This window comes from Eurypyga helias, unplaced genomic scaffold (assembly GCF_000690775.1).
Source record: "Eurypyga helias isolate BGI_N326 unplaced genomic scaffold, ASM69077v1 scaffold12329, whole genome shotgun sequence".
Classification (NCBI taxonomy): domain Eukaryota; kingdom Metazoa; phylum Chordata; class Aves; order Eurypygiformes; family Eurypygidae; genus Eurypyga; species Eurypyga helias.
The window spans coordinates 149-15,372 of record NW_010271431.1 but is presented as its reverse complement, the minus strand read 5'-3'; the positions used below and the strand labels follow the sequence as shown (position 1 = coordinate 15,372).

At 35.9% G+C, this 15,224-nt stretch overlaps 1 protein-coding gene across 1 annotated transcript; it reads right to left on the bottom strand.

Annotated features, from left to right (window-relative positions):
• Window positions 1–12,111: 12,111 nt before the first annotated feature.
• LOC104514989 (peroxidasin homolog) lies at window positions 12,112–14,719 on the bottom strand. Its single transcript, XM_010158813.1, has 3 exons — window positions 14,599–14,719; window positions 13,356–13,469; window positions 12,112–12,718 (listed from the first exon to the last, which is right to left on the bottom strand). Exons 1-3 carry the CDS (start codon window positions 14,668–14,670, stop codon window positions 12,596–12,598), a joined length of 309 nt encoding a protein of 102 aa, XP_010157115.1. The 5' UTR covers window positions 14,671–14,719; the 3' UTR covers window positions 12,112–12,595.
• Window positions 14,720–15,224: the final 505 nt, after the last annotated feature.

Here is a 15,224-nt window from a genome sequence, read left to right as displayed (position 1 = left end):
TTTGCCGTAGTGTAACAAGATCACTGATGATTATGATATGAATGTCAGTAAAATCACTCAGACAAAGAGGTAAGCATTTTAAAGACTGACAGAGGTTAAAAGCATATACAGGAAATGTCCTGCTTAGTTTTTCCCAAGCACAAGTACAGGAATCCCAAGCACAAGTACAGGAATCCCAAGCACAAGTACAGGAATCCCAAGCACAAGTACAGGAATCCCAAGCACAAGTACAGGAATCCCAAGCACAAGTACAGGCTGGGTGGAGAGTGGATAGAGAGCAGCTCTGAGGAGAAGGACTTGGGGGTACTGGTGGGTGAAAAGCTGAACATGAGCCGGCAGTGTGCGCTGGCAGCCCAGAAAGCCAACCGTATCCTGGGCTGTATCCGGAGAAGTGTGGCCAGCAGGTCGATGCTCTTCATCAGGTGCATTTACGAGACATCTCTACAACTTTATCCAAAAGCCTGTGGGGCCAAACTTGGAAGAAATAAACTCCCTACTGAGGAAGACTGGACACTGCATGGCTGCAGGAAACTCAAGGGTGTTGATAAATTGGAAGCACACCTCATCTGATCCCATGTCTGCCTGGGAAAACCTAAGGAAGGGAAGGATGACAACAGGCTGTGAATTCAATATTTTCCAGACAAATTAAATCCTGAGTATGTCTGAAAGAATAGAAATTCTGTTGAAAGATAGGCTTGAATACTCAACCAATATCTCAGAAAGTTAAACTGATGAAAACTTTAATTCTATCTGCTAACAGTGCCAACATGCTTGTGTATGCCTTGTCTGACAATGATGATTTTAAGTTCATTGGGGTTCAGTGAAATTCTGGGATGTTCTATAATTATTTTCAAACTGTATTAAGTGACATTTTTTCTTCACTTCAATTTTGGGTGAGTAATCTGAGTGATTTGAGGGCTTATTTTTAATGCTATCTGACAGTAACTAGATTTCTAGTATGACCTTGTTGTTACTAATTCTCCAGATGCCTAATTCTATGTAGATGAAAAGAAGGGAGAAAGAACAGACAATGTCACTTCTAACCCTTAATCTCCCCTGCAGAGTAGTTGGTGGGAAATGACGGACACCACCACATTATCTGCCACTCTCAGACCTGGAAAACTTCTGTAATAATCAGATCACCTAAGACTCAGCTTCCACTTCTGATTAGAAATTCACAGAGGTGTTGTAAATGGTAGGTTTGTTTTCATTTGGTCAACTAAATACCTATTCAAAATAAAGGCAAAGATAGTAAAAATGAAAAACAGGGAAGGGAAATACCACAGCAGAAGGAACAAGAGTAAGCTATCTCTGAGACAAAAAAGACCACTGGTGAGCTTCAATAGATTTTAAGAGATTTTACACAGGTTTGCATTATATGTGCTTTTTACAGATGGGAGACTTGAGAGATTAAATGAATTGCCCAAGCATGCTGAAAGCTAATCCAAGAATAAAACCATCCTGCTTATCTTCAAGGCCATCCTGCCTTCAATTAACTGTTCAAGATTCATCCAGCCAACAGTTGAGAGATATTTTCCCTTCTTTCTGGCTGGGTTCAGAGTACTCTTTTAGAATGAAGACAACAAATAGTATCAATGTAGAATCCAGCAACTCTGGCGACAGGAGAGCCAGGAGCGGTGGTAGCCACGCATCCTTTCTAACCATCCAGCAGTGCAGATGGTTTCTTTAGAGCACTTCTGTTAAACAATCTTTACAAACATGTTGCATGTTTTTTAAATTACTTATTCAAAACACAAACCATTTCAATGTGTTTAACAGCAAAACCTTCTCCTAAATTCCATTAAACAGCTTGCGCTAACTCAGCTTTACTGGAAGAGCTGAAAACCATTTTCTCTCTTTCTTGCCTTAGTTTGGATAATTAATTCTACTTCTGACATTTACTTAAAAAAAAAGAAGTTGATTTTAGTTACATCACTTACATAAAACATAATATACAAGATATTGTATACAGACTATAGAATACTCCTAAGTAGCACATTTCCATTTCTCGGTATACAGGTCTGGGCTGCCTTCAGGTCAAGGAAGCAGAATTGCAATAGAGAACAGAAAAGGCAGCTACTGAAAAAGCAACTAAAATATAGATCAATATGTAAGAAATACTGAAGCTACTATCAGATACTGGGAATGCAGCTTCTAATCAAGATAATACTGTTAGTAGCAAAGGAGTATATTATTTAGTATCACAGTAATACCAACATCACATAAAAAAAATAATTTCAAATACTGCAGATAGTTCTTATACCATGATATTCCTATCACAAAGGATGGAACATTCTAGATACTGATGGAACAAATCCTCATAAAAATAAAATCAGGTACCATGAGTTTAGGTATGCTGCAATTCTTCCAAATAAGCAATCCATTATTTATTTATTTTTGTGCACCCTGCACTTATTTTTGTGGAAATTTTACCCTGAATTGAACAGATCGGTCTGTTCAGTTTACTTCAGGGATTATTCCAAACTTTGAGGAATTGAATAGGGTTGCTCAATGCTCCATAACCCTTTTTCTCCTCCAAAACTGCATTCTATTTAAACCACCTCAAAAAAAACCTTCCTTCCATTTTTCCAAATATTTCCTTCTAAATATCTGTGAATTGTTGTCTGGTCACTTCAGTGGTTGTTTGGCAAAAGTTCTTTTAACCTCCCTTATTAAGCCAGTCCCTGTGACACCCCATAAATGTTGTTTTTCTCTTAGATCCACCCCCTTTGCCTTTGAGTACTTTTTTTTAGGTACAGGGTCCCCAATGTCCTGTAAGAGGACATTGTGGACTACATGTGGACTACAGACAGGCATAAGGAATGTCATATGCATGGCAAAATAAGTACACGTAATCACTACAGTCACAGAAGACTAATTTATAATAATCTAAAATATTTCAATATTAAAAGACAATACATGTAATAAAAGAATACCACATTCAGTGAAGTTTCCTCCTTGCCTTCAGCTGGAAATTCATGTATTCCATAGAGATACTTTAATTAATTGGCTCTCAAGTTTACAAGACAAAAGGGAAGTATGGTTTTTCTGCCTGGTTGCCAGAGACAATTCAGGGCCCGAGAGAAATGTATTCATGTAAGTCATGAACCTGTGCATGATTCCATGGTGTGCTGTGCCAACACTGATGTAACAAGCTTTGGGAATCTTCACTGAAGGCCAAAATGTGCTAACTGAGATCTCAGATAGCAGCCATCATCCTGACAGTCTGGCAAGATGCCGAGGAGAATTCACTCTATCTGCTGGGAGAGTTACAGATATTCTCTAAAGAGTGAATGCTTTCCTGAAATCTGGCCAAACCCACATAAGTTAAGTATTGACACGGATTTCAATTTCATTTGTAGCTAGGGACTTGCAGGGATGGACCTTGTGAAATAAAAATTACTTGGAAAAAAATGTGTTTTCTAGCATAATGTCACTAGGGTTTCTACTACAAAAAGATAAACCTGATGGTCTCCTTGTAAAAATTCCTTTAGTGAAATCCTGTCCTTAAATGGTAGTCACATACTATCCTTAGCAATCTAATTAGGAAAGATTTGTAAGTAAATTGCTTATAAATGTTCCTTGGGATACTTCTTTTTTCAGGAATGGCAACTTTTAGTTTTCTGTTTATTCAGTTCTGTTGTACTGGGCATGTGTAAACAAGCAAGAGTCAGGACACGGGCCTGGGATGTTACAAAGAATAGGACTTCTTCCCAATAAAAATACATTGTGAGGTGCTGTTGTAGTGACCTGTAGCAGACTGACATTATTGAATCTGATCTCCTGATCTTCTATCTTAGACACCAAATTCCTTCTCCTGCTTAACACACAAAATCCAGAACTACAGCAATATTATTAGATCATTTGGGGTGAAATACCATCCCAGTGAGGGTCCTTCCCAGGACCAAGCATGCAGTGCCGAAGACATTACCACGTTGGCTTAGTGGAGACAAAATTCCAGCCGTGTCTTTTATTTCTTTTTAACAGATTTTTATGGGATTTCAGAATGAAAAAATCCAGCCTTCTGGCCAGATGAAGATAGGAAGGCATAGTAGAAAAATAATGGTCCCTTTAGAGAAGCAGTTTGTACAGCACTTTTGCAAGCTGATACCTTATTAAAATCTTAAATCTTAAGTGCTTTAATTTTCCATAATCCCATAGGAAAATTAAAACCCATGATTTTAAAACAGCAGAAATCACATGGCACAGTCATTGCCATCAGCCTTCTTCAAATCAGGCTTAGTACTTACTATCTCGTTTGTCTTGCAGGAATCTGTGAAACTATACCATTTGCTACAAAGTCTAGGATGAACACTCTAGTTTGTATTCTATTAAAAAGCAATCAACAACTCAGAGTTTGGTTTACGGAACAGTTGTTGTGGTATTTGCATCTTCTTTTTCTGTTCTAAAATCTCTCTTGTATTTTTGCCACTTAAAGTAGTAATAAAAAAAAAAAAATACCATGCAAGCAACTTTCGTGTATAAATATTCTAACATTCCAGCAAATAATTATTATGTGTTTTAAGGTGGCCATAGTTACACAGTATTACTGCTAATCTAAGTGCTTCTGGAAGAGAGTAAGATGGTTTGCAGTCTTTCTAATGGAGAAAAAACCCTTGATCAGTAATTCAACATAGCACAGAGAGGGACTCCTTTCTACCCCCTTGCAAACAAGTAATTATTACAAAACCCCACCAAGACTGGTACTTACTTGTAGTGTTATTCTCAACAGAGACACCCAGGTTTGAATGAACTCAGGTCTTCATCTGTGTCTGAATAATTTTCCAGAGCTGTGGTGGAGTTCACTGGCAGGGCTAAGTTCTCACATCTGCAAACCGTGTCTGTTCAGTAGGCCAACAAGGCATTTTATTTTCCAGTGGTGCAAATCCAACACTAAAATATGCAAAATTCCTGACCACAGCTATAGCTTAATGTAGCCCAAACTCTTTAAACCTCTAACATAAACATTTTCCCCAACCATATTTTTCTGCTCTTTCATAAGTGTGGACTATTCTTGTTTTAATTTAATTTAAATTAAAGACAGAACTAGAGGCTGCAACACAGACAAGCTTGTGGCCTGAAAGTGAAAGGAGAGACATGGTTATCACTAGGAGCACGCAACCTACACAATTTGTTACTACAGTGTAAATCCTCACTTTCCTATCACAGCCTCTCTCCCAAAGCTGTCGTACTTAGAAATTGTGTATCCAGACTGAAAGAAACAGCAGCAGATGGGAAAAAACCCCAGCCACTGTTACCAGCCTTTTTCTTTTTGTGAACAACTTCCCACCACAAGAAGGAAGCAGCGGCTCTGCCTTTCTTTATTTTTCCTTTATTTCTTGCTCTCTAGTGTGATCAGTCATACTTGGCTGGTTTTTTTCTACAAGGAATGTCAGATAGGGATTCACCAGTAGCTGCATCAGAATGTCTATACCAGAATAAATAATTTGAAACCTTAAGTAAATTACTTTAATGAAAATCTGGATTGCTTTCTAGGCTGAATTAATCCAATTAGTATTACACAGTTAAATACAAGACCATGCATGGGGGAATAAAGAACGTGGCTCCTACTTGCATAATTGGGGGCTATAAAATAGATAAAAGCAGCTTTAGGATCTGGCTGAATATGAAATCTTAGTGTGATTTAGTCATCTTGAGACAGTTTGAATGCTGAATGTGCACCCATAAAACCTTGACATTTTTCAAATAAGAAGTAAGAAGCATGATCTAGTTGCAAGTAGAAGTAAAACTAAGGGTCAGGATGAGCACTGCGGTAGCTGAATACCTGCACATACACACATTAACTACTGTAGGCTGAAATTCTTTGTGAGAGTAAGTAACCCACTATTACAATTTACATTATGGTAATGCAGAAGTAATATTTGAACATTTTCTGCCAAGGCTGCATGTCTTTTTAAGACATTATTCAAACACACAGACAGTGTCTTAACATAAGAAACATGCGATGAATTAACATGCTGTGCAGATGCTGGACAGGACTGCAGAGACTTCTCCAGGCTTTAGAAGTCAGTTAATCTAAAGCAATAGGTAGGAACTATGTCCCTTTTTATCATTCCCCATGTGCAAAATGCTTGATCTTAACAAAGTCACGTGACATGTTTCCTGAACACATCTGAAGTTCAAATGGAATATACTTGCTGCTTGTGAGGTGAGACGTAGGGTAACAGCAGCATTCCACCAGAAAAAAAAGAACAAACATAAGATGGAGGTTTTAAAATCAACACTAACATTTGCCTGTACCAGAAACAAGCTGTCATCTTCTGACCTCAAGGCAGCTATTGTTTGTTATTGCCTGAATTGATTGTTGATATAAAAGAAAGTTCAAATAATCCCCTGGCAATCTTTAAATACTCTCCATATAAGAGAATAGCCTGGCAACAAGTTAGACTGTATGCAACCATGCCAAGCTAGTTCAGATGAAAAAAACCCCATTTATTCTGCTCCTACGATGTCTCCAGTCTGCTGCACTGCATTCAAAAAGGCCATTTCTGCAAAGCCTAATTAAAGCAACAACAACAACAAACTCCTCCTTTTCCGACAGCATTTGGGGTCTGAAATAAAAGCATAGGTTGCAAAATAATTTCACCTAGAGGGAGAGAAATCCCTTGATTAAAACAGCTTGAATATTCCTCCAGTAACAGGAATTGTTCTCCATATATGAGACTTGTCTCACTTGCCTCCCATGTGTAGCACGCAGATGGCTTTCTACAGCACTAGAACAGGAACTATGAAACCCAAATTACGGAAATTAAAAACAGACAGTGCCAAATCTGGCACAGAGGCATGGGAAAAGGACAGAAAACCCAGTATGCCCCTTTGGCTAATGTTTTTAAATGGCTGACTCTGAACCCTCCTCCAAAGAATCCCATTCAGGCCTTTAGGACCTTGTTCACCAGCTAGGACCTGCCTTTCTGAGGGATCAGGCTGATCATTAGCCCCAATAAACCTTTTTGCTGATAGTCTTGAGTTCACATGGAAGAGCCTTAGCTGTGGAAGCACACAGGAGAAAAAAAGGAAAGGTGATCTTCATTGAAAGAAGCGTGAGAGTGGAGGTAGGGGACTAAAAGCCTGCCTTACTACCACTCTAGTAGCTGCTCCAATAAATGGTGAAATTGATTCCAAGTGCCTGGAGACCCTCTGTTGCAGTCTAATGTATCTGTTGCTTTTGTATATTTAATCAGTTCCTATATTCCTGATCAACTGTTGCATTCTGCCTGGGGAAAAAAAAAAAAAAATCACAGTATTTGATGAAATTTTTCTTTTTTTTTCTCACTACCAAAACAAAGCAATAGCTTCTTTTCCTTTCTCAGGACAATTCCTGATTACTTTTTTTTTCCCTCTGGGTACTTTTTTCATGCTAATCTCTAGGAAAAGAGACATGAAGCACTTACTGCACTGATCCTTTGTATGGCTGCGAGCCAGGTTAACAACAGACAACATCTCATAAAGATATAAGTAGGTAATGGGATTTATTTTGGCAACACAGCAACATTTTTAAGGCATGTGACTTGTGGGAATGTAAAGTTGTATCACTGAGGGAGGCATGAGACAGACACAAAAATCTTTACTGAATGCAACAATTAGGTTTATTCCTTTATCGCAGGAATTGCTGCTCTGTTCCATTTCTGAATCTAAACAGAGATACTCAGTTCACAGTTTTTCAGCTAAACACAGCTGGTCAGATCTTCTTGTAACTTGAATATATCTGATCTTTACTCTGCTGTCTGGGCATTCCAGGCTGGAATGCTAAAATGCTGTGAAAGGACCATTCATAACACTGCTGGTGAACAGCAAAGATATTGGGCAGAAAACAAAACAAAAAGTATGTTGGAGGTGCAGAGGTTTCCCTACCATGTCACAGCAGGCTTAGTGTGAAAAAATGAAAGGGAAGGAGGTACTGCATGAAACTTAGCAGCCAGGATAATTGCAAATTAACAGTCTGATACTGCTAGGATGTCTGCTTTAAAATATGGTATTAGCAGACAACAGTGCCTTTTCATAACCCGATGCAGTCTCCTGATTAGATCCATCATAATGAAAAGGTGATTAGGACAATATTAGTATCTAGTGATTTATGACATGTTTCGTAATTTATTGGTTCCCCTTAGTTCTTACAAGCAAGACTCTTTCCACTGAGTCTCTGACAAACTTTCAGCATGAATGAGGTATGTGCACACAATCATACTGGTATTTTTGGTTGATATATTCTATCTAACAAGCTTTTTATCACATATCAGGTCTCATTTTTTGTTGTACATAATAAAACTTAGTGAGTGAATTCTGGAATCCCACATTGTAGATGAGAGCTACCATGAGAGGACAGTAATTTTACAATTGTATTATCCTGTATATGCAAAACATTTAATCTATTTTAAGAACATAACAAGAATAATGCAGAAGTTTTGAGAAAATTACTTAAAGATGACTTCAATCATACATTGGCCAAATGATTCTTAGCCATAATCAACCTAAAGGAATAGTCAATTTACTTTGTTTATTTAAAATATTACTGAACCTTTCTCAAAATATGTCAGTATCAGCCCAAGAGTTTTGTTCTAAATATCTAAACTTTGTGGTTTGGTTTGTTTTGTTGGTTTGTTTGACTAACTGATTTGTGGGGTGTTCTAAAATTTTTATAACTGTTGGCAAACTTCTTGGCAATTGACTGTGTTGAAGCCTGGCCTGTGTGGACTAACACAAAGGTATTTACTGAAACAAAGCCTTGCCTTCAGTTGGCTGCTTGTTTCAGTTTTATGGTTTAACAAAAGGAAAAAAAAAAAGTTGTTGTTCAAATGTAAATATTTGAGTATTATGAGATTAGGCTTAGGAACTGGCTCTGTCTGTTAAAAGAAGCATGCATTACCCATTTAAGTTACTAGAAAAATGTCTATCAGTACTTTCCCAGATATTTTATCAAAATTCGGAGGAAAAAAAAAAATATGATTGCAACCTGAAAACAATTCTTAACTCTGTGTCTTGGAGTCCATCTTTAAATTCTCCAATTTCTCTGTAAGGCAACTTATAATTATATTAGTTACAAGGATATTCTATCACAAAATGCTTTACTGTATGAAGTTGTGAAGAAACCAGATGGATGTCAAAGATGGATCTGACAAAGGAACCAACTTAGTGTCCTAGAGATCCCAAAACATCAGCAAAGGATGAGAGTAACTCAGCAGTAACTCTCACCCTATGATGGAGAAACAAGATGAGGTAAATAAGAGGATCCCTTTTGCACAGCAAACTCATTTTGACCTGAGATTGCATGAACCTGGATATCCATTTGTGAAATGACGTGAATAAAGAATGAATGTAGGAACAAGTGCATTGGAAGGCAAGCCATGACTGGAGGTACTTGAAGATGTGAGGAAGTGAAGAAACCATACAAGAACAGCCTGTATGTATTATGACATTCCCACTAAAAATTGGGGAGAAAATGTTCAGCACTGTTTTCAAATGCATGCTTATGCTAAGAAATAAATGTATTTTCAAATATCGTTTCTGACCCTATATGTACTTATTTCCCATCACGTAGAATAAATCAGTGAATAGATACTTCAATTCTATGTGTCATAATATTAAAGAACCTACTAAATCTACAAAATTCATTATCTCATTGTTTAGTTCTCAGAAACTGAGTCTTGATCATGGCAATCCTGCATAAGATCAGTAAAACAGAATGGATCATTGATAAAATCCTACACACTGGAATCTTCAGCAAATCAACTAAACAATGCATGTATTGAGAAGAAATCACTTGAAATGTACTTGGGAATGTGGCCCATTTTATTTTAACTGAAAAGCATTCATTATACAGTGCAAACAGTTCTTTGGTAAATTTACTGATTAAAATAAAAACAACAAAGACTTGGTTTTAGGTAACATTAAAAAAGAAAATAAATATGTAAAATTTGCAACATATTACAGCAATATTCTCACAGTGGATACTGAGGAAATGGTCATCTAGCCATTGTCCACTGTTTCAGAAATGTTAAAAATCAATGCTGATTCTTCAGACACTGCAATAAAACGGAATTAGTACAACCCATGACTGATTACATTTTAAACTGTGGATAAAGACTTGTTTTTCCTGAATGGTTTATAATCAGATGGATAGCAGAAAGTAACTCAACATTACACTTGTTTAAGCATATCCAGACTCCAAAGTCCATTTTATATACCATATGAATAGACAGTGAACAACGAAGAAAACCTCCCACTTTACTCTGGAGGCTGAAGAAAAGGAACAATCAGATATAAGGTACTATTTTATAATGTATAAATGGAAACTCTCTTCTCCTATAAGCGGAAATCTTGAGAAAGTTTATTTAATGTGAAATTGGAATAAAAGAATGCAAGGATTAACCAGCTGGATGTATTACTGCCTTATTTAACTGTTTAGACAGTTAAATTATATTTGGTTTAGCTCCGCAATCCTTCCTCTTTGAGGAATTCCTGCTATAGGTCAATGGGAGTTCCATCTGAGTTGGAATTACAGGACGAGGCATGTGGTTTGGACTCTCAACAAAAGTCAACAAAATACCAGAGTATCAAAGAAATCCAGGAATGACAGCCTCTAGGAACCATATGATACTCAAACATGCTCGCCACACACAATTTCTAAAAGTATTAACATAGAAAATTACATAAGTCAAAACATTGTATATAAAATCAATTAAAATATTCTTAAAAATATAAACTGTAGCTCCATGGGTACCTCTACCACACACCTTTAACACACCACTCACATGTACGCATTGCTCCTACCATAGTATGAAACAAGTTTCTGTAGTTAAAGCTTTAAAGATACACCAAAGTTTGAATGGGTGTCACGGTATCAGTTTATCAAATTAGAAATAGTTATCATTAGTAATCAGAGAAATTATGTGCCAAAATATTATAGTGGAACTCATATTGCTGTGCTAGGTTAGTTATTAGAGAGGTATTTGATCTACCATGCAATAATTAAGGATTCGATCTTTTTGCATAATCTGAAATGTTTAAGTTGAGAATTTTTTAATTTTGTGCAGATTTCTTTGATACCCAAATCTCTGTTCCCTAAATTTGAACAATAAACTCAAAAGTCATTAACTTTATAACTAAAGAAGAACTCTGATTCTAGATAGTCCTGACTTAGGACTTAAGGACAGAGCCATAAATTCTAACACATTAAGTATCCAGGGAGAGAATAAATTCTGAATAAACATTAAAAAGCTGTAAAATGAGGTATGATAGTTGTTCTTCACTGAATATAATATATAATTCCTCGTCAAAAATATGCAGTCTGTATTCTAAAAAGTACAGAACTCTGAAATGCTAGTGTAGACATATACTCTATAATGTTAAACATTTATTAAATGGGAAATAAAGTCCATTGGCAGACCATTTTTAACATGAATGATAAAAATATTGAGGTAAAAATATATATGCATTAGATGAAACTGGAAAAAAAAAAAAATCAAATGCCTTGTCAGAAAAAGTAGTCAATCCACAATTAATCATGATGCTTGATTTTGAGATTGTTCTTTTTTTTAACAAACAGTGCCACAATATAATCAGGAACATGTGCCTATTGACAATATGCACAATGAATCAGTAGGAATCTTTTCATACAAAATGGCATGTGACATCTTTTCACATTTTCATAACAGGGCCATACAAACACGTGAGCTGTTCTGAGATCAAGAGAAGCATGCTTTAAAACTGGACTGGATGGTCATGGTACAATGATTTAGAATAAATGAAATGAACAAAAAAAAAAGTTGCAAGCAATTACATATGTTTTGACAAAAAGGATTACGTTCATTTTAAGATCAAAGGCTACTCTATCATGTATGCTTTCCTAGAATGAGGAACACTGTCAACTAATTCTGTAATGCACTTCCAGTTGCTTTTTATATCTTCCAATTACATTTATTTATACTTCCTTACAAATTCTGGCTTTGTTTGAAAATTTTGATTAATTTTGATAAATTAATGAAAGAATGTTGGAAAATGTCATGTAATTTTCTTTATTTCCACGCTGGTCAAGATGCAGAAATCAGTGTGATCTAAGAGAATTTCCATGGGTTTGCAGAAACTGGCCCTCTACAGCATTGCTTTGGGCACAGTGACCTTGTGTTTTCCTTTTCCCTGCATTTACTAAATAATAACAAAGAGCTAAATATCAAGTCAGACTGGTACTGAAAAGGTATAGTAAAACTTTAATGTTGCTAATTAAAGATAGGAAAGAAAGTGTTCATTTTGAAGTCTTAAGCCCAGTCATTTTGGGTACCGAAAAATACCTGACAGTGTTCTTTTAAAGTAGCACCAGTTTGAGTTTGTCTAACCTGAGAAGTTTAACACACAATTAACTTTGACCTGTTTGCTATTTTCCCTTTCATTAATTTTTGCATTGTGACTACCTTCACGGGCAGAAAAGGAAACGATACATTATGTTATACTGTTACAGCACCATTAGAATGTTGTAAATCTTGATTTATTGCTGTTGTTAAGACTGTAGTTACCTGGTTTTGCCATCAGCAGGCATTGATATGATTTGAGGATATGCACCCTAAATTCTTAAAAAGCAGACTTATGGCTTCTTTTTATTAATATTTTGTTTTAAGCAGACTGGGCAGCAATCCCCTTTAACCTTCACAGGTGCTTCGCAGTCAGCCGGTGGGCATGATTCTACGAAACAGGTAATCTGACCAACCTGTGTCAGGAAAGAAAGTGAACAAAACCCAGAGCATACTTAGCTACATTTTCAAAAAAAAGAAATACATTTTTCATATTATTGAAGAACATGTTCTTATTCATCCTCCCTAAGATCTTGGCTACTAACTTCAATGCCACAGTTTATTTCAGCATAAACTGATAGTGAAAAGCTTCTTTGGATTATAGAATCTTTACTGGAGCAGTATTCCATTTTATCTAACGTTTAGGCAAGAAACTCTAGGATACCACATACTGATATATTTCTTTAACTACCTTTAAAAAAAATTTCACGATGATAAAAGCAAACAAAAAAGTCTAGCACAGGCTATATGAGCTTTTGATCTTTAGTTGACTTTTAGTAGACTTTTTCGAGTCTCTTATTTCACAGCTAATTTTGCCAGTACATTATCAATGAAAAATGAAATACTATAAAAGTATATAAAGGCTGCATTGAAAACCAGTGGCAAGGGAAGGTATATCTGAACAACATAATTTTTTGAACCACATAACTGAAGGTCCATAAAAAATAGTTAGCAAATATAACCCCGAAATTATCAGGCACAGGACTGGAACTGCTGTTTTAGAAGCAGAACTTAATATAATTTCTCTCTTAAAATGGATTTCCACATACTTACTTTGCATTCACACACAGTACAAGGGTCCCTTTTCCAGGTTTCATTGCTGGAATATGATTTACCCTTTTCATCAGTGCAATCAGTTTTACTGAGGCGTGATTCAAGTTTTTTTATCTGAAAACATTACAAAAGTTAGAGTGAATCAAAGAAAGGTTTTAATTTGTTCAAGGTATTCTGTCTTTTCCCTTATGCTACATAATCTGTGATATATACATGTCTGGGGTTTTCTATTCCTTTCTTAGTTTTTGTAATGCTAAAAAATCAGAAACAGGTAATAGATTTGAAAACAGCTTTTCAAAAGAAAACGAACAGAAGATATATCTTTCCTAGAGCATACAAAGAAAGAGAAGCAAACTATACGTGACATATGGAAAGACAAATCTAAACTTTCAAATGTCTGAATGAAAAGGAGGTGAAAAATAAATCATAAATAAAAAGTTTGCTTGGATTTTTGACTATCTCTATTTTTTTCCTTAATGATAAAAAAAGGGGTTATAGGTTTATCTTGCTGATCGTGTGCTTCTTGGGAATTTTTAACAATCCCTCCGTCTTTTTTACATCCATGAAAGACAGAAGAACTGACTGATATGTATTAACACAGCATTTCCACTGTCAAAATGGAAGCATTGAAGATGAGTAGGAGAATGATTAAGTGCTACCATCAAAGCTGGAATCAAGTTACTATGAAAATAAATATACTATTCTTATCTACAAACTACATGAAAAAAAGCTGCTCTGGAGGAACTTAATTATTCTAGCATTCTGGCTTACTTTGGATTTGTCTGTCCTGAATGTTATACATTGTTAAAACTGAATTTTGCTATGGCTGAGTTACTCTGAACAGAATTTATTTACGTGTTATTGTAAAAGTCTTCTCTGAGCTAGATCTTAAATATGTTTACATACATTCTATACATTTCAGATAGGAAAAAATATTCTAGTAACTAGGCAGACAGATTTTTAAAGGATGACTAATCCCATGTTCAGTACACAATAGTTACACAAGGCTTCAGGTTCAAAAGTCAAGATAGTCTATTTGTAGAGTATTTCAATATGATTTCAAAATAACATCAAAATAAAGAATAATAACACACCATGTTCTGTGTTGTGTTTTGTTTGAGATACTATGTGGTAGTTTTTGGCTGCAGTAGATCTCTAAATATTAAAAACATAAGAGGAGTGATGTTAGAAGGGCTTTATAAACTAAATCTACAATTAGAAACTATCCATTAAAGCACCTTACCTGGTTTCTGAGGCTTGAAATAGTTCTTTGCATTTCCAAAACAAATTCTTTGAAGTCATTCACTGCGGGCATGTTTGTATTTTCATTAGATGCTGATGTGGCATTACGAAAATATTTACTCTGTTTCACAGAACTGCAACAAATGAATGCCAAGTCAGAGTATTCATCTAACTCATTTCTGTTTGGCTAGATATTTTAGACCACTTAGCAAAAATGTAAAAGAAGAGCATAGTTGCTAAAACGTAGCAACTGTATGAACCACAACAGCACACAAGACCCACTGGTGCTGAAGGCAGCCTGAAGCCTCAGGTCAGGTGAGTTGAGGATTACTGTTAATATCACTAGCAACAGGGAATTTCTACTGCTTGGGAAAATTATGTATGTATTTCAGGCAAGGAAAGGCGCAAAGTTGACACTGTAGACCACCACCTTAAATTCATCGGGAAATCTCTTGAGTCTCCAATATGAAAGCAGACAAAGGTGAGAAGTCTTAGAAAATGTTACTTACAAACATGAAATTCACATTTCACATTCAGACTGGTAGTGTCTCCCCTTATATGCTCATTAGCAAAACATGTATTTAAAGAAATGTGACTTTAAAAAGGAGAAAGTTGGTTTTCATAAAC